This window comes from Tympanuchus pallidicinctus, unplaced genomic scaffold (genome assembly GCF_026119805.1).
Source record: "Tympanuchus pallidicinctus isolate F22 unplaced genomic scaffold, pur_lepc_1.0 scaffold1, whole genome shotgun sequence".
Taxonomy (NCBI): domain Eukaryota; kingdom Metazoa; phylum Chordata; class Aves; order Galliformes; family Phasianidae; genus Tympanuchus; species Tympanuchus pallidicinctus.
In genome coordinates this window covers 23,735,020-23,754,734 of record NW_026294618.1, presented here as the reverse complement: position 1 = coordinate 23,754,734, position 19,715 = coordinate 23,735,020, and the positions used below count along the sequence as shown (strand labels likewise).

Genomic DNA, 19,715 nt, shown 5'->3' with positions numbered 1-19,715 from the left:
AGCATTTATCTTTGAGGAAGACTAAGACTGAAGGTGGGAATTGTTCATATGTTGCATATAGCTCGTTTCAATATTGCAAATGATAAATAATGATGAGTAATGTTTTTTTTTGTTGTTGTTAGAGTGACTGGCATCTACCTTTTTTATTTTTTTGAAAGCAGTAATTTATCAGATAAGTATGTTAATTTGCTAGTTGTGTTTGATTCTTTTGTTGCTCAGATCTATTTTGCAGTTCATAGCTAATTAGTTGCTTCAGACCCATTCCAGTGTCTGAGCAACCAGGTGTGTTGGCTCATTCATAGCATTGTAATTTAGGAATAGTTTACAATTTCTCATTTACTGTGTTCTAGCAATGGAGATCTGAAGTAGACGAGAAAAGAGAAGTATTCCATGCCTTAGAGGATGAGCTGCAGAAGGCAAAGATGATCAGCGATCAGATGTTTAAAATGCACAAGGAACGTGATCTTGACTTTGACTGGCATAAGGAAAAAGTTGATCAGTTGGCTGAGAGGTGGCAAAATATTCATTCTCAGATTGAAAATAGGTTAGTATAACTTTCTGTTAAAATCTGGTAATGTTTTCTGCTGCACTTGCTGCTTTTTTATGGAAAATAGTAAAAAAAATGAATGTTAATACAGGTTAGCGTAGTTTTCAGCAGTATTTCTAAAACATGCTAAGATCAAGGATTCTTATCTTTTCTATGCTGTTGACGTTACTGTCCATCTTTTCCATGGGGAATACTTCTGCCTATTTAGCACAAAAAGACTAATAGAATATTGAAACTTTATTTAGTTTCTTACAATTTACTGAGATGCAGTAGAGAGAAAGTGGTATGTTTTCTTTCCAAAAAAAAGCCTACAGAAATGGCTTGCTCTCCTATCAAAATGCTGTCCATGTAATTAATTCTGACAGGCAAAAGTCATGAGCTGATTCATCAGTTATGATTGGGTTGATGTTTATTTACTTTTAATGACTCAAGTGCTAAGTCTGGAAGCCGTTAGCTTCCATTGTCTTCTGTGATGATTTTGTCAAACTACCAAATTAAAAATTTTTGGCAGCGTGCACATATTTTTCTTTTGGTGTGCAATTGATTTCATGCAGTCTCCATATACAAATGCAATGCTGCTCTAAATTAACTTCATTATTATTACCATGATGATATTGGAGAATAGTGCTCAAATGCACAACCTTCACAAATTTAGATACTGCAGGACACACATTTTAGTAATTCTGAAGGAGGTGTCCATACATGACATTTCTAGAATCACTTTTCCCTTCAATCTCTACATTTTTGTCTCCTTTGTGGTATCAAGAAGTTAAAGAAGGCTTTAATACACAGCCTGAATTTATTTCCATTAAAATCTACTTTAATTTGTCGTTATAAATAACCCGAGTGGGAGCATCAAATACAGCGCTGTTTACTTAAAACTTCACGCAATAACCTTTCACACTTTTGTTCTCCTTTACTAAGGGGTGAATGTCTACTCAGGTATAATACTGAGATTATTCACTTGAGTTAGCTAACTTAGTTGGCTCTGTTTAGCATTGCTAGAAATTCAAAGACAGATGGGGGAAAAACTGACTGATTTAAAGATGATTGGAGGAGAATGGCTGGCTTTATATCAACTCAGATTTTTCATCATCTGACACTATGACAGAATTGAAATGATAAAACATTAGCTTCACAAGATACTAAAGTTTCCGTATTTCCTCATAAGGCAATCATAAAACAAATGCTGTCCTTGCAGGGCTGTGTTCTGAATAGTATATGCTGAATAAGTTAATACTTAGAAACTTCTGATGTAAATAGGACAGATTGTGGTTGTTGCAGCATCTAGTGGTAAACAAACTGCTTTCTGCAAATGCTCACTCTTCTGCTTGCTAACAGCTTGACACTGATGATCATTACATGGAAATTATATACAAATCTTGGCTGATCCTTCCTTACTTTCATAATTATTAGCATAAAGCTGAATGTGAAGCCTGAGCAATGTTGTAGCCTTTGCTTGCTCTTTTCTTACTCTATTTTTGGCATCTTGAGAACAACGTTACTGCAATTTGAAGTACTTAAAATCATCCTATAAAAAGTTTTGAAGCATGTTTATCCATAAATATGCAGAATTTTGGATTAGTCCTATTTATGCAAAATTTGAAGAACCATGAATGTAGAGTGTCAGTAATTCTCATTAGAATGGAAGCCGATTTCAAGAAATACAGAGTAGTTTTTGTCAGATGAAAAATGTAATCTATAAAGGGACTTAGCCAAGAAGACTGTGTGCTTTAGTGCCTGAGGATGTCTAAAGTCCTTAGTTTTAAAGTAACTGCTGTTGTTTTGTGGGAGGCAGAGTATAGTGAACTGCTGCTGAGCTCCACCACAGCTTTTTGTCATTTTGATTCAGATACTCTCACTTAGCATTAATTACGGTTGCAAAGCCATCTATCTGACAGCATGCTTAGGGATTCCTGTGCTCACAGCATTTCAAGCAATTTAGGTCGCTAATGAAAGATATGTGCCGGTTTTTTTCTGGAGTGGGATTTCTCTTGGGTGTCACTTAAGGCAAATGAAAACATTCATCAAGCTTTTCCTAACATTTGAGAAGTTAATGCACTGTTCAGTTAGTGTTATTTTAGGATGCTTATAGCAGAGCTAAGTATGTTATAAGCAGAGCAGAGCTACAGCCTTTAAAGCTATTTTTGGTTTACTGTTGTACTTCTTGTCTTTCACATTCATTTTCACTCTGGCATTTTTGTAAAATAAAATCAGGTTACGTGACTTAGAAGGTATTAATAAATCTCTGAAGTACTACAAAGATACTTACAATTCATTGGACACTTGGATTCAGCAAGTGGAAGATACTCAGCGGAAGATTCAAGAAATCCGTCCTGAAAATAGCAAAGCATTGGCTAAACAGCTGAACCAACATAAGGTATGGAAGCCATCTCACTGTAGGAGTGCACTGCTGCAATGACTGAACTCAAGTATCAGTTGAACCCAATGGTATCAGTTTTTTCTTGATGTAATAAGCTTATAAATCCCTCAGAGTTTATTGTCTACATTCCAAATTACCAGCTTCCATGTTCTCCTGTTCGCAGTGCAGCTAACATTATTAATATACCACTCACTAATTGTTACCGTTCTATAGTCAGACTAATTTTGGTTCTCTGATGTTCACAAAAATAGCAAATGAAGTGGTATATCCTCCTTTATTTTGAAGTTTGCTCACAAGGTATTAAGCTTGACAGGATTTCCTTCACTTTTGTACTCTATACCAAACAAGGCCGAGACATGGGCTTAAGCGTGTAATTACTTTTATCCACTTGAAATGTACATATTACATGATTTATTGATGTCAGATAAAGTAGCAATAATAATAACAGCAATCATAAGCATCACTTTTTAAGATGAGGATGTGGATTCATGTTTTACAGATGCTGATTTCTGAGATTGAAATGAAACAAAGCAAAATAGATGAATGCCAGAAATATGCAGAACAGTACTCAGCTGCTGTGAAGGTAATAAATACTGATATAATTAGAATCCTCATTTTCTGTCATTATCGTGTGGAATGCTGACCATTTTGTGTATTTTATGTTTTTATAGGACTATGAGTTGCAGACTATGACTTACAGAGCTATGGTTGATTCCCAACAAAAATCTCCAGTGAAACGACGAAGAATGCAAAGCTCATCAGACTTCATTATTCAAGAGGTAAATTGGTTTCTTCTGACAGGAATATTTTCTTCTTGAAAATATTTCTTCTTTGGAAAGTTTTTTTCCTTAAAATTGAGTAAATAGAATTATATTCTTTATAATTCATTAATGAGTGAATAGAGTAACTCAATCAAGATCTTTTTGTCTGTAGCTAAATGCTGTGATAAATATTCTATTGAGCATTATGCAGAATTTAGATAATTTTAGTGCTACTGTTGAATACAAGTCTGCAAATTATTTAAAAAATCATCTGAGAAATGAGCTTCTGGAAAACCTGTTAATAGTAATTACCTTTGGACTGAGTCTTGATCACAGTAAACAGGGGAAGCTTTAGTCCTTGCTATAATAAAATGTACTGATTCTGGGTTTCAACTGAGGCAATTCCATCCCTCAGCCTTATATGAGAAATGTGAATCTGTCTCCCAGGTGTTAGAGAGAAATAGTGAATGGCACTACTTGTCTCCTCTTTTAATGTGTTCTTACAGAGAAAAAGAATTACTATTAAGTCAAAACGTTATCATCTATTTTTTTTCTGCTTATGGTTCTCCTTGTAGATCCCTGTAATTTATTTGTATGAGTGTACCCTGTTGATTGCTTTCAACTGTGCAATGGAAACAAAGATCTTGGAATGGAAATCAGGGTTTTGGAATAAAAATCCATGACTTTCAAACCAAAATCAAGATAGGTTCGAGGGGAGTTATTATTAACTCTTTGAAGGTCAGTTCTAGGAGATGTCTTTTATGTGGCATTCAGTGTGTTTTCCTCTCTCTTCTTGTCTTCCCCATTTGCTTCTCTGCAGTTCATGGATTTACGAACTCGTTATACTGCCTTAGTGACTTTGATGACACAGTACATCAAGTTTGCAGGTGACTCTCTGAAAAGACTGGAAGAGGAAGAGGTAAGTCATCCCCTAAAAACCAACCAAGCAAAAAGAGCAGCTAGGCAAATGAAGAGCAATATGTCTGCTGGACTTATTCACAATGGTAGTAGTAGATACAAATTACTGGAATTCCTTAAATGCTGTGCCTTATGCAGGAATGTACGAGTGTTAAATGGCAACTAACTAAATTTTAATTCAGATGAGCAAAACCACACCGTCCATATGTTTTACTTGTTATTCCAGTGAAAAAAGACTCTATGACGATAAACTGTGCTAGAGATGCAGTTACGTGCAGAACATTTCAATACTGCAGTACTTGAGGGCTCAATATTTAGGATAAATGCAGTCATTAAGCCAAGGAAAAAATCAATGTGCATATGCTGTTTGATATCCTGAGTAGGTCTTACTTTCCATAATGCGTGTTCTGGTCCACTTGCAACACATTAGAGTTTTTAACAGGGAAATGAAGTGTTTACTTGAATAATTTAAGTTTGTTGGGCATGTTTAGATATTCCTACTTCTACCTCTCTACAGTCTTGATACTTTTAGGTCAAACTGCATTTGATTTCTGTTTAGTGTTTAATCTTATTAACAGCAGTAAGTTACTGAAATTAACAGACAAATTGCTCAAAATGCATGCTTGCTGCAGAAACACCATTGCAAATAATTGAGAACAAAAATCAAAAACATTTAAATTCTTTTTTTTTTTTTTTTTGAAATGCATTAAGTTTCTTAAGGATTATAGTGTTTTAGTATAATTTATGCACTGCATATCTCTATAATAATGCCCATGTTCTAAGTAGTCCTACAATTAGTTGTGTCTATATTCAATATAGTCCTAGAGTACAAATGTCAATTTTTTTTTACAGAAAAAAGCATAGTTTTCTTTCTTAAAGAAAAACGCAGTTCTTCTCCTGGCTTTTTCTTCCTGCCATTTCTAGCTTTTGAATGCCTCTGAACAAACTGTTAACACTAAGAGCATGCATCTTTGTCCATCAAAAAGTTATAGAGAATGCAAATGAAAATAGATAACCTGTTCTGATAGATAGCCTTTATAACTGACAATTTATCCTAACAAATAACACTAACCGTATCATGGATAAAAAGTTGAAGAACAAGAACTGAAACAAGGACCAAGATTCGTGTGAATGCTTGTCAAGAGCTAATAGAGTCTTTTGAACTCCTTTGAGTTTCAGTCTGCTCTGAAACCCCAGAACTTTTTTCCAAAATCAAACGTTCTCCACCCAAATCCTGTCCTACCCCAAGTTCTTCTAAATTTCCGATTATTTCTTTGAAGATAACCTAAACAGATTCCCAGTCTCACAGTGATTTGCTGAGTTTTTCTTTATGATCAGGGTAGCAAATTAGAACATGAAAAATCCTTTTCAGAGGAAAAATAATGATATTCTCTTCCTGGGATCAAACCTCTGAAATCTGTGATTGTCTCAAGATCTTCTTCCATGACAGTCTTTCTTTCTAACTCTCAGTAATGGCATTAAGATAGCTCAGAATAGAGAAAAATAAGATCACTTGCAATCTCTGTTTAATTCACGTGCTGTCATGCTCAGAACTTACCAGACGAGAGTGAACTCCAGCAACCTGTGAAGTCAGCTGAAGTCTTTGAATGTTTGGGATGTAACGAAGTGGAAAGTACGCCTAATGAAAGCACAGTGGATGTGGAATATATGCAAAAAGATAACTCTCCCAGGAAACCTAAACACACAGAAAATACACAGGAAATTCAGAGAAGAAAATTAGACAGAACTGATAAAAACAAAACTGGTAGAACTTTAAAACAGTTTTTAAGTGTTAGTGATCAAGAAAGTAGCATTAATGGCAACAGAGAATATAAGCTATGTACAGAGCAAGACAATGTAATGGTGTTTAGTGATCAAAGTAAGGAAGATGATAGAAAAGACTGTTTTCTTTCAGCTGAGACCTATGTGAGAGGAAACAATAATCCTGATCAGCAGATTGTTAGTGGAGAGAGACTGAAAATAGAGGGAGAAACAAATGAGTTATCTGAACTGGATGAAGTACGTGAAAGCAAAGAAAGAAAAAGATCAAGAAAAGCACAGAGTGATCCAAATTTAGATACAGAATTGTTGGGAAATGCACAGGAATTAAATACACCATCAGAAATGATTTCTGGAGGAGGGAATTATTTTCCAGAACATAGATTAGGTAAAAAACTTTTGTGCTGGGAAGAGACAGTTAGTGAGAAGAAAATATCACAGGGTAAGATGTATGGCTTGGACATCATAAATATAAAAAGGAAGGAACTGAGTGGAGAGAATGAGTTAGCACAGGATGAGAAATACAAAGATTTATGGCTAGTTGCAGAAATGGAAAGTAAAGATAAAGGTCAAAGCACAGACATACCTGGAAAAAACACTGAAGTCCAAAAAACATTCTATGAAAAAACAGTAAGCAAAATCTCCCTTGAAAAAAGAGAGAAGCCAAAGAAAAAAGACAGTGGTAATGAAGATAAATGGAGCCCAACTATAATTAAGGTACCAGAATTTTCATGTGATGCAAATGGCATAAATAGGCAAAATTAAATTAAGAATGATTCTAAACCAATCTAAATCATCAGTTGAATCTCAAATATGTCCAGATCAAATGAGTTAAAGTTGATTGAACATAATTTAAATAATCAGTATTCTAATGATATAATAATTTTTGTGGATTTAAGATGATTTTTGTTTCAGTTTTCATGAATTTATTTATATGTTCATTCGGTATTACTATTTAATCCTTTTCTCCACCCAGCTAATGCTCAGCCTTAATCTTAATTAGAAGTAATGGAACCTAACAGAATTTAGTTTGTGTCCATATACTTTTGTCTGTTTCAAGCATAATACATTAGATTTTATGCCTGTGAGAGCATGTAAAGAGATTGGGTAAAAAAATCAATGTGTTGTGTTGGCTGGGATCTGTTCAAAATTGTCTATGTGATAGATCAGGGGAAATATAGAGTGAAACTGAAGAAGCTGCCTTTGCATTAGCCTTTTAGGAAATACATATGTCATGTAAAAAAATAAAATAAAATCAGGTAATCTGGTAGATTTGAGGAAAGATAATGTTTTGTTTATTTGAAGATATTGCTGTAATTCCCTTTCAAGCCATGTTTGTGTGATCATAGGAATTAGGTTATGTTCTTACCTCATGTTAGCTCGTGCTTGGTACCTAATACCATGATAGTGCTAATGAAGGTGAGATTTGTATGGTTTCAACTGTATTCCTACTGGTGAATGTACATCTGCTTATTAGAGCTTGCCTTCACCTGCCAGCATGTGAAGTCTACTATCTCTCTGATTTTCATTAGGATTTTCTTAATTACTATGTTTATGTTCTAACTGTGTCTGTACTGCAGAGCAGCTGTGCTCCTGGTCTCCTGGCAGAGACAGTGAAGGTGTATGGAGCACACTACAGGACATAGATTTATTGGAGAATAGTTCCCTTTCTGGTCATGATGCATCTCAATTCTGTCTCTAAATGCTGTTTCTTTCCTTGGAGGCAATTTCCACATTTCTCTTGTTTTTTTTGCTTGCGAGTCTAAGAAGCTTCTTCCATCTCACACTGAACTGATCCAAAAGCGGTAGTTTCTCCTTGGAAATTCTTGCACATGGTGTTTATCTCACTGTTTACCTATTTGGAGAAAAAAAATGTATGCAAGCTGTTTGTTTCTGCTAACTGCTAAGAGGCATCAGATTGAAGTGAGTGGCTTTAGGACTTCTTCGTTATGTGGATGTCTTTAAGAAGGGTTTCATATTTGGCTAATGGTAACTTCCTGAACATTACTGTATCAAGAGAAGGTGATGGTGGTGGGAACTGCTACCTTCTGGACGTACCATGTATATAAGAGTAAGTATTATCCATTCTGCTTTTCAAAGAGCCTAATGTTCCATATGCTGTATTACAGAAGCTGCGTTATAACTTAATTTATTTTTCTACAGATTTTAAGGAATAAGGAGGCATCAGTGCGTGAGGCATATTCAGATCTAATGGCACAGAAAAATAGCACAACTGATGAGAACAGAAAACTCATGGGAAAGGTAAAAGCACTTGAGGAGATGCTGGAGAATGTGAAGAAACAAAAAATCCAAGTGGAGCAGGAGCTCCCCAAACTGAGGGAAGCTGCAGAAAATGAACGGAAGAAGCAGCAAAAGGATATGGAAGAGATCTGTCTTCAAAAGACCAAGGCTGAGCAAGAAGCAAAACAGTGTCGTATGGATCTAGAGAACGTTGAGAAAGAGAAAGCAGATGCAAAGCAGGAATTGGAGTGTGTAAGGCAGCTCATTTTTCAGGCAGAGGCACAAAGAAATATATTGGAAGAAAATCTTCGAGCTTTTCGAAATCAAATAGAAGAAAGCACCTTTACCAGAAGAAATCTTGAAGAACATTTAAGAAGAAAAGATACTAATCTTCATGATTTAGAGCAGCAAAAAAAAACCCTCATGCAGGAGCTGAAGCAAAAAACAGAAGGAGAGGAGAAACTTATGAAACTGATAAAGCAAATGGAGGAAGATCTTGAGTTTAAAGGGTATCTATCAGAAATAAACCTGCAAGAAAAAGAGAAGACTGAAACCAAAAGGAAAGTTGTTGGAGGCAGGTACACTGTGACTAGAGAAACTTCCCTGCCAACTTACACAGCTGGGCAAGGCAGCCAGTGTAGGATTGATTCTGAAATTACAAGTTTCCAGAAGAAACAAGAAGCAAAAAAAGTAGAAGAGCTTAAGCATAAGGTGGATGAGCTAATCCTTGCTAACAAAAAAGCTGATAAAACCATAAAAGACCTCAAATATGAACTAAATGAAATCGAGCTTCAGAAATCATCAACAGAAGAAAAGTCTCGTTTATTAAAAGAAAAATTAGATGAAGCCAATAGTGAACTTAAATGCCTAAAAATCAAATTGGAGGAAAAAGACCAAGTTGAGCAAAGCTATCTGCAACAGCTGAAAGAACTTGACAAGCAACTACATAGAACCACAAGTAAAGCTGAAGAGGTAATGCAAGAAGCTATAGATCTTAAGCAAATTAAGATGAACTATCAGGAGGAACTGAAATCTGTTCAGCAGGAAAAGATACAGCTAAAAAGAGAAGTAGAGGAATTAAGTAGATCACAAGCAAAAACTGAAATCACTATCAAACATTTAAATTCACAAATCAGTTCTCTTCAAAAAGAGACACTGGAAGCTGAACACAGAATGCAGTCATGCAAAGGAGAAGCAAATTATCTTCAAGACCAGTATAAGAAAATTCAGGAGCAATTGCTTCATAAAACAAGAAGAGAAGAAGAAAACCTGCAGGAAATTCAGATGCTAAAGAATGAATTAACCAAGAGCAATCAGATGTCGGAAACATTGAAACGAAAGATAGAGGATCTTAATAAATGGAATACTGAAACAAAACTACGGATGAAGCAAATTCAATCCGAGTCAGAGAAGATGACTTTGGAAAAACAAAGTATTCAGAGGAAAAATGATGCATTAAAAACCCTAGCAGATGGTTTCAAAGAGCAACTGCGTACAACAAATGAACAACTGCACAAACAAACCATAATGGAGCAAGAATTCATATGTAAGATCAAAAGCCTAGAAGATGATCTAGGTAAAACAAAAGACTTAGTTAGTGAATATAAACAGAAATCTGATAAACAAAATGCTTCTGCCCTAACCACTGACCTAGAGATTAAAAATCTAAATGCCCAAGTGTGTGCTCTAACCACAGAAAAGAGAGTGAATGAGCAGAAAATACAGCTGCAAGAAGTTCATATACAAGAGCTAAGTAGTAAACTAAAAAAATTACAGGATGAACTGCATCAGAAGACTTTGGATGAACAAATGGCACGCAAGAAAATGATTCTGTTTCAGGAAGAGTCAATCAAATTTAAGCACTCGGCAGAGGAATTTAGGAAAAAAGTAGAAAAATTACTGGAATCTCATAGCATCACAGAAAAGGACATTTCTGGCATAAAATTAGAGTGTGTTGCTCTTCAACAGGAAAAACATTTGGCTGAGGAAAGCATCATGCTGTACAAGAGACAGATTGAAGATCTGCAAGAAAGGCTTAAAAAATGTCAAGAACAACTACAACAAGGAAAGCATGCTGAAATGGACTATCATCAGAAGTGCAGGAAACTTGAGGAAGAGTTGGAAGTGCAGAAGCACCTGGTTGAGGATGTGAAACAGAAGATGGACCTGCAGGTCAAGGAAAGTGAACATAGGTTTCTTTTGTTTCAGAATGAACTTCAACAGGACAATAAAATCAAAGATTGTGGATTTAAAATGAGCTGTGAGAGAAGAGGAAATGAATTGAATTACCTGAATGACAGCTCATCTAGGGAATCTGAACAGCATCCTTCACATGTAAGACCTTGTTCACCTTTGTTAAGGCAGAAACAAGAGAGAACAAGTTTTAAATCTGATCAAATAGAAGAAAATACACTGTATGTGAGTGCTGATGATACAATACCAAGGGAGGTGCAGTTCCAGATGTCAAGAATAAATCAATCACTAGAAGATGCAAGATCACAATCCTATACAGAGTTTGTTTCTCAAACAAGTACTCAGTTCCAGATAACCTTTGATAAATCAAGTGAAATCACTGGAATATCTGAAAGAGACAAATTGAGAAACAGGAACCTACACAGTTCCAGACAAACAAGTAGGCCTGGAGAAGACATGAAACTTGAATTAGGATTAGTAAAAGTGCATCCCTTGGAGGTATACAATAAATTTTGTGAGGGTTTGCCTTCCTAGTGGTGGCTCTTACTATTCTATTTTTTATTTATGCTCTATCACTATTCTTTGTTCTCTCTCATGTTTCTTATGCTCATACGTTGGTGAAGGGGACCTCTTCATTTTCACTTTGTTGCTCAGCTTTTCGTTAAACCGTTGTAGCAGGCTTGTTAATATCCAGGAAACACATTATTTTATGTGGTTTGTTGGAAATAAGATTTCGCATACACCATTGTGTCATCATTGGTCAAAATGTGCTTTGCTTAACAGTGCTAAGTTCATCTAATAACAACAAATCTTGATGCTTAATCTAATCCTATTCTGATTGCTGAATAAACATTTGAAATGATGAATGCATTCTAAATCTCTAGCTATCTATATTTCTGTGCTGTTCAGTGCTGATAACAGATCTCCTTTCTAATATATTCAGGTTCTCCCTTTTGTTTCTCTGGTGGTGGATTTAGAACTGAATTATGTGCAGCAAAGTTTTGCAGATCTATTTCTCACTGTGTCAAAAAATTCCTATTTACAGATAGCGAAGAACAAGCAGTATGACATGCATGTTGAAGTTACAACATTAAAACAAGAGAATGACAAGACATTTGGTAATGAAGAGAGAATGTTTGAGGGATACAAAACATCTGAAGGGTTTAGGAGAGAAGACTTTGCAAAGATGAATTCTTTCTTAGGAGAAGAGATTTTGAGAACTGTTGATATTGCTACTCAGTTGGAATGTTTTCCAGAAGAATATGATGATATTAAATTTCAAGGTCTTCGACGTGATGTAACTGCCAGACAATTGATTGAAGTTAAACTTCTAGACAGGCTTACTGTTGAGCATCTCCATTCAGGGCAGAAAACTATTGACGAGGTGCAGAAAAGTCTTGAAAAATTTTTAACTAAACCTACAGCTATAGCTGGAGTGTACCTTGAATCCAGCAAAGAAATACTGTCTTTTTCTTTAGCAACAAAGAGAAGAATCATAGGGAAGGCAGTGGCATTAGCATTTTTAGAGGCCCAAGCAGCTACTGGTTTCATCATTGATCCTACAACAGGTCAGAAATTCTCTGTTGATGATTCAGTTGTTAGAGGGCTTGTAGATAGTGAATTCAAGAGTAGACTGCATGAAGCAGAAAAAGCTGTTTTGGGATATTGCTGTTCTGGTAAAGTGGTATCTGTGTACCAAGCTATGGAAGCTCGACTTCTAGAAAGAAAAAAGGGTAAAAATATCCTTGAAGCTCAAATTGCAACTGGGGGGGTTATTGACCCCATAAGAAGTGTTCGTGTACCTCCAGAAACTGCAGTGCAGCTTGGCTTGCTTAATAATACGATTCTGAAGTTTTTGCATGAACCTTCTAGTAATGTGAAATGTTTTCATAATCCAAACAACAGGAAAGCTATGTACTACTGTGATTTGCTAAAAATGTGCTTGTTCAGTGTTAGCAGTAATTGTTTACTGCTTCCAATTGGTGAAAGGAGAATAAGCAACCCATCGGCAGAGAAAAGTCATAGAATTTCTGTAGTAGACATTAAAACAGGAGCTGAAATGACTTCCTATGAGGCTTATAAAAAAAAAAGTATTGATAAAGCTACGTATCTTGAGCTTTCAAAACAGGAATTTGATTGGAAAGAGTCTACGTGTTTTGATTCAGATGGGAGTTCTTTTATTTTGCTTACAGACCATAAAACTGGTGTGCAGTTTAATATTGAGAACGCCATCAATCAGGGTAGAATTGACAGAGCATTAGTCAATAAATACAAAGAGGGCTTAATCACAGTTAGTGAGTTGGGAGATATTTTACTTAGCAGTTCACAACCAAAGAAAGACCTAAACAGTCCAATCGCAGGATTTTGGCTTTCTGAAACCAATGAAAGAATTCCAGTTTTAAAAGCCTCACGCAGAAATCTGGTAGATAGAGTTACAGCCCTCAGATGTCTTGAAGCTCAGGTCAGCACAGGAGGCATAATTGATCCATTCACTGGGAAAAAGTACAGTGTTTCAGAAGCTTTGCGAAGGGAATTAATTGATGATGGTTGTGCCAAGCAGATTCAGCAATGTGAACTAATCTTTACAGGGATCATTCACCCTGTAAGGAATACAGTTATGTCAGCTGTTGAAGCTATGAGTACAAATGCCCTAGACAAGGAAATGGGTATGCGCTGCCTGGAGTATCAGTACCTGACTGGTGGGTTGATAGATCCGAAATCTCATTCCAGATTGACAATGGAAGATGGGATTAAGTGTGGTGTTATTGATGCCGTCACAGCTACAAAGGTGAAAGATGAAGATTTGTATGTTAAAGTTATCACATGCCCCAAAACAAAGAAGAAGCTAACCTACAAAGAGGCTTTAGAGAGTGCTGTTTTTGATTGCCACACTGGCCTACGATTGTTAGAAGCAGCTCAGCCCATGAAAACAGGAATTTCTAGTCTGTACTATGCTTCATAATAGAGATGATAGTACTTACTTGAGGCCTGATGTAAAATCAATTCAAGTTAAGGAAAAGGTCTACAATGACTTCTATGAAAGTTGTAGATTATGTTGTCTGATGGAGTTGCTTTGAAACTAATTAGTTTAAACAGCTAATTAGTATACACTGGTAACCTGGAATTAGGTATTACTTGCTATAAAGTGTAAATCTTTAGGTAAAGTAAGGCAAATTAGTAATGTCAAAAAGCAGAGTGTGTTCAGGGTGTATCTGAAGGCTTTATCAGATGTTACCTTCATATAGGCGTTATAAACTGGAAGTTATAATTCAGTGAAGTTACTGTATATGTGAAATGCATACATTTAGGTGAGACGAGTCAGATTCTTCCATTAAAAACTGAAGAGAGTGCCCATTTTGTGAGTGAAGACAATGCAGTATTTCATACAACTCAATTAGTTCATTTAGTATTACAAATCAGTTTGCAAATGTAATTTATTGTACAAGGGTGGCAAAACAGTGTACAAGAGTTAAATCTGCAATTCAGTAAGCAAGCAAATATTTTTTCTCACACTCATATTTTATTAATTTAATGGGCTACTCACATCATAAAATTTCATATCCTGTTTTTTTTTTCCTACACTTCAGGTAACTTAACAGTATTTTTTTTATACTTTAATAGGCAAATGAATTACAGTTGCATGTCCAGTTAAAAAAATATCCATTGAAATAAAATATTTTCATTTTCACTTGTTGCACATGGAAGGGCTTAAATGTGTTTTCTAAGTATTGCTAAACTTCAAACTACTGACATATTGTGTTACTATGAAAAACATATGTATTTTCCTATGCAGAAAAATACAATTTTACTTTTATTGTCCTTGTTTCTGTTGACATAGAAGCAATGTATTCTTCTGAGCTGTAATTTAGTAATCCATGTCTATAGATTGCTGATACTGATATCCTATGCTGGCTGTAGATATCCACTCCTGAGGGTAATGCAAAGGCAGCAATTCAGAGATGCTTTATATGCAAATGTTGTTTAGGTTTCATCTGCTGAGTAATTGCCTGTGCTTTTTCTTTATATCAATCATTGTATAATGAATGTACATGTGTATGAATAAGCATTTCTTGATTAGGAATCTTTTGAGGAATTGTTCTGTTAATGTCAATAACAATGTGGCATTTTTGTTCCTACATCAAAGTGTCGCAGTAATGCATGTGGTAATAATAAAAGAAAATCACTTTAAGGGTATGTGGTAATACTGCCATTTTGGTAGAACTGTGTTTCTATTGATAAGAAGGTTAAATATTCCAACAACTTACATTTACACGTGTTTTACAATTTGTGATGCTCATCAGAGGTCAATGGAAGAAGAAAAAAAAGAACACGTTGAGAAGGCTGGAGATTTACTGAAATGGGTGTCAAACCTCAGCAAGACACTCAGCAAAGAAGGAGGAGAAAAGGCTGAAAAAACAGATTTGCCTAAGCAGCAGGTACACAGATGTCTTTTAGTAAAATAACACTTACCCTTTTTGGCTTTTTGCGTTTATTGAAATGACAAAATATTCCATAAGTATTGTTTTATTCTCCATATCGCCATCCACATTTTACTAAAATGTAATTTTGTGTTTGGCTGTGAATGGAGGATTGGATAAATACTCAGGGATACAAATGTTACTCAGGAATGAGTAGAAGCTGCCTTTTGCATCGCAAGTGTACAGTGCAAAATGTCAATTTAGAGAAGCTGTGCTCTGCACACCACAATTTGACTGTTGTAAAGGGACAGTACAGCAGTAGTAGTTCTGCTGCCTGCTCCTGCAGTAGTTCAGTCAATCAGCCTGGTGACTTCTACCCTGACACCAAGATGGAGAATGTTCACAGGAGAGGCCTTTGAGCCAAGTTTCTTCTCATTTTCTATTAAAAAGTTATTTCAGGTGTTCTTACACGATGGCTTATGAGACAGTAGTTGAAAGTTTTTGAACAGATGCACATTCCTCTTCAAATCTGCCTCCTTAGGGTATACAGAGCCCTTTTTAATACCACACTATTCCACAGGCTGCTGAAGGGGCCCATCTTGCACCCATTTTTTTGGCAGATCTAGTATTGTTGTGTGTATAGTTGTTAGTCTGACTGTGAATTTCCATCTCCAAAGTTTCATATAATTTCTAGTAGTTTCCTTGCTAGCTTTGTCATGCAAAATAGCTTAGTGACCTGAAAGGATTTCCAGAAATAAAGGCCTGCCTGCCCACTGAGCAGCAGAAAAACAGAGCGGTGTCTTTTCCACATCCTTCAGAAATAGTTTGGCTGGTCAGTTAATCCAAACTCGATTTTGGCACATCTTTCAAGCAGCTTGATCCTGTGTTCTTATTTTGGACGTTGGCATTGGTGTCAAAGCTGCAGAGTTTGAACTTGCTGTCAGACAGCCCTGCAGCTGCCACCGGTGCTAACACGCTGCTTGTTTGTAGATGATGTGCTCCATAGTATAAAAGAGCAGATATATTTGGGGGACCAGTGCTAGTTCTGTAACTGACAGAAAACATTCAGTATTGGCTTTTTTTTTGCTTCTCCTGTTGATGATAGTGGTGAAAGCCTTTGTTAGTGTTGGGCCAGCGCCATGCTCCTTGGAGCATCTAAGCCTACCACGAAAGCTACATTGGCATCTTCCCAGTACAGCTTGAGCCCTCAAGAAGTAACATGCAGGTTAGTTGTCTTGGCTTCCTCTTGCCACCTGCAGGCAGCTATTTCCTGAGGGTGTTTCCATTACAGCCTGTGAGATAGTGAGCACCATCCAGAGATGCCTAGCTTTGTATTCACTGTCTGACATGGATGCCTCAACACGTTTGGTACAAACCTGATAGCTAATTTTTATAGTTTTGTTGTTGTTGTTGTTTTATTTTGATAGCTGATGTTAGCTGAAGCACATTTCATACATACACTTGAGGGTGTTCTGAGGGGTAGCCATTGGGAACGGGGGTGGAGAAGTTGCTGCCAGTAGTGACGTAGCATATACAGCAATCATAGTGATGCCAGTACCCTGAGGAAAGGGAAACTCATGTCTTCTCATGTTCAGCATACTGTGCTTGCTGTCCGTGTTTTTGTCCAAGCAGCACGAACTGTGGGACTGTGGCTTGCTGGTAGTGAATGCAAAGACATACGGTGTTCAAAATCTACTGATCAAGACAGAATTGTTGTGTCCCAGCCCACATGAGCCTACGCTCTTTCCGGGCACCTTCCCAGAGTTGACTTAGCACCTGCATTGAATTTACCCCTGCCTTGTTAACAAAACCCTTGCCACTCCCTCCCCCCGCCATTCCCTTTGTTTAACCAAAATCAAAGGTAGTGCTTTTGTCTGAAGAACTGCAGGCAGTTTCTCAGAAAAATTAAAAGATTAAATTATTGCAAGTTCCTCTGCCAGAACTAGAGCTTGAGTGGGAATGACACAAACGATAGAGGGAGAATTTTAATAAACAATTCATTTTTTTCTGAGTATCTAAATTTGCATTTATCTGTCAATGAATTTCGTGAAGTTTGAGGCCTTCTGATGTGCTTTATAAAAAGTTACTCTCTCTTATTGCGGTGTGCAATTTCTTGAGCATGGCCGTTATATACATATCTTTGTGAATTTACTTTAAACTTTGCCAGATACTCAGTGGTTTTAAATGATTAAGTTTTAAACAAGTAACATTTGAAATAAATTCAGTTTAGCTCACCAAATTGTTTTCTAACTCAGTTTATTTTACCAAAAGACCTAGTGCAATGATTTATCCAATAATAAATGAATTTCACAATAAATAACATAGGTCTAAGAATAGCTTCTTTCTCTTTTCTTTAATTTCAAGTTCCTACACTACTGAGTTCTGTCACACTTAGAAACATTGTGCTGTTTGTTTGCTTTTCTTTTTATATTTGTGCATAGTTAAATCTCGAACACTTGTTTATTTTTCAGATTTCCCTTGAAGAAATGTCAGCTAAGAAAGAACAAATAGCTGAAGCTCTGCAGACTACTCAGGCATTTTTAGCTAAACACAGTGACAAGTAAGGCATGCTTTTATTTTTCAAATAAATTAATGGAATCAGTACATACTGTTTGCTTATAAAGAAAGTATATTCACATGTTCCAATTATACTTCACGTACACGTGTCAGATTTTGTTGTTATTGTTTTGTTTTTTAATAAAACTTTGTCAACCATTCTGGTTAAAGGTTGATTAAGTTTTGTTTATTTCAGGAGCTTGATTAGGTTTACGTACCTCTGGTCAACTTAAAGGGTGCAAGATCATCATTGACATTTGAAGTAAAAATAATTAACAAAAGTAAATCAATATTTCAATTTTATATCTCAAATTTGTTTCATTTTCATCTGAAGTTATTTAGAAGGGCCTGTGACAGAACAAGGGGAAATGATCTCAAACTAAAAGAGTGGAGATTTTGAAAAATGAAAGAAGTTTTTTACAGTAAGAGTGATGAGGCATGGGAACAGGTTGCTCAGAGATGTGATTGTTGCCCCATCCCTGGGGGCATTCAAGGTTAGGCTGGACCAGGCTCTGAGCTCCTGATCTAGCTGCAGGTGTCCCTGTTCATTGCAAGGAAGTTGTACCAGCTGACCTTTAAAGGTCCCTTCTAACTTAAATGATTCCATGAATCTTTGATTTTAGTACACTAGCAAATTGCTGAGGTGCTTCATGACTACTTGGTACCCATCTTCACTGGTGATAAGTTGGCAAAGGAACATGCAAATGATGAAAGCGTTTGCTATCATTCGAAATAAATTGTAGATTAACCTTTTTTTTAATCCGAGTAGCTATAAACAGCTATTACATTTTTTTAAAGTAAAGATTGGCAGACAACAAATTATTTAAGAGACCTCCTCCTTATTTTTTTTTGTATGTTTGTCTGTTTCTTTTTTTAATAGAATGACAGATGAAGAGAGAGGTGAAATGGAAAAACAAGTCAAATCCCTCCAGGAGAGCTACAGTTTGTTAGCCAATGAAGCTTTGAAGCAGCTGCAGGAAGCACACTATTTGGATGATGAAAAGATGGAAGAAAAGGTAGCAAGATGGAAACTCGGATATCAGGGCCTTTTGAGTTTTACTGCATGGTTTTGAAACCATATGTGATGGGTGAAAAATGAAGCTGTAATTAACAGTGTGTCAAGGATTTTAAGGTTTAACTGACAAAGTTTTGTGTATTAGTTATGAAATACTGTGTGTTACCTTACCTGTGCATATGAATACTCCACTCATCAGGTTTTTTTGTGAAGAGTCTTGATAATGTGTGCCTTGCATGAAGAAAGATAAACATTCATTGCTTAACTCTTCTCATAAAAGCCATTCTTTGACTGCTATATAAGTCTGTGTCTGCTGCAGAAAGGACACCATAAAGTAACATGTTAATGTCTTCCATATATCCTTCAGAAGTGTCCTCAGAAGAAATCTACTTTCAGTTTTTCTTAAAATTTATCTGGATAGAAAAATGAAAGTGCATAATAATGTTAGTGACCCTGAGACACTGTATCCATTTGCTAATAGATCTCAATCTTAAATATGGATTTCTGAAAAAAATGTTGCATATGAATTTTCTCGTTTGGAGGCAGTGTCTGTTTAATTACTTTAAATAATGTTGCCAAACTGACTTCATGCTTTCCATGCAAACTAAAAGCATTATTTGGTCCTAGAATATCTGATTCCATAATGTTGGATGTATATACAGGAGTGCTGTATGCTGTAAACATGAATAGCATGGTTGTTTTGAATCACATACTGTTTCTGAAGTTCTAACATTTCACAGACATTTAGAGCATGAAAATTTGCCTTTCAGGTAATATGTTCTATTTGCTCACTCTGCAATCATCTCTTCTATTGTCTTTCACTAACCCTATTTATGTATGCAAAGCATAAGTTTTTAATTCACAGATGCATGTTGATTTTAAATCTTTTATCACATCGTGTGCT

General features: G+C 36.0%; 1 protein-coding gene across 22 annotated transcripts in view; it reads left to right on the top strand.

The window, feature by feature from the left end:
• The window catches only part of DST (dystonin), a 293,579-nt gene that overhangs the window by 162,617 nt on the left and 111,247 nt on the right, over positions 1-19,715 (top strand). For 15 of the 22 annotated variants that reach the window (XM_052694767.1, XM_052694838.1, XM_052694728.1 and 12 more), the window contains 8 exons: positions 351-544; positions 2,765-2,927; positions 3,430-3,513; positions 3,602-3,709; positions 4,512-4,610; positions 15,124-15,258; positions 17,712-17,800; positions 18,677-18,812. In XM_052694767.1, the coding sequence (XP_052550727.1) occupies positions 351-544; positions 2,765-2,927; positions 3,430-3,513; positions 3,602-3,709; positions 4,512-4,610; positions 15,124-15,258; positions 17,712-17,800; positions 18,677-18,812 (1,008 nt within the window). The other 7 variants (XM_052694700.1, XM_052694678.1, XM_052694690.1 and 4 more) reach the window with 2 other exon arrangements.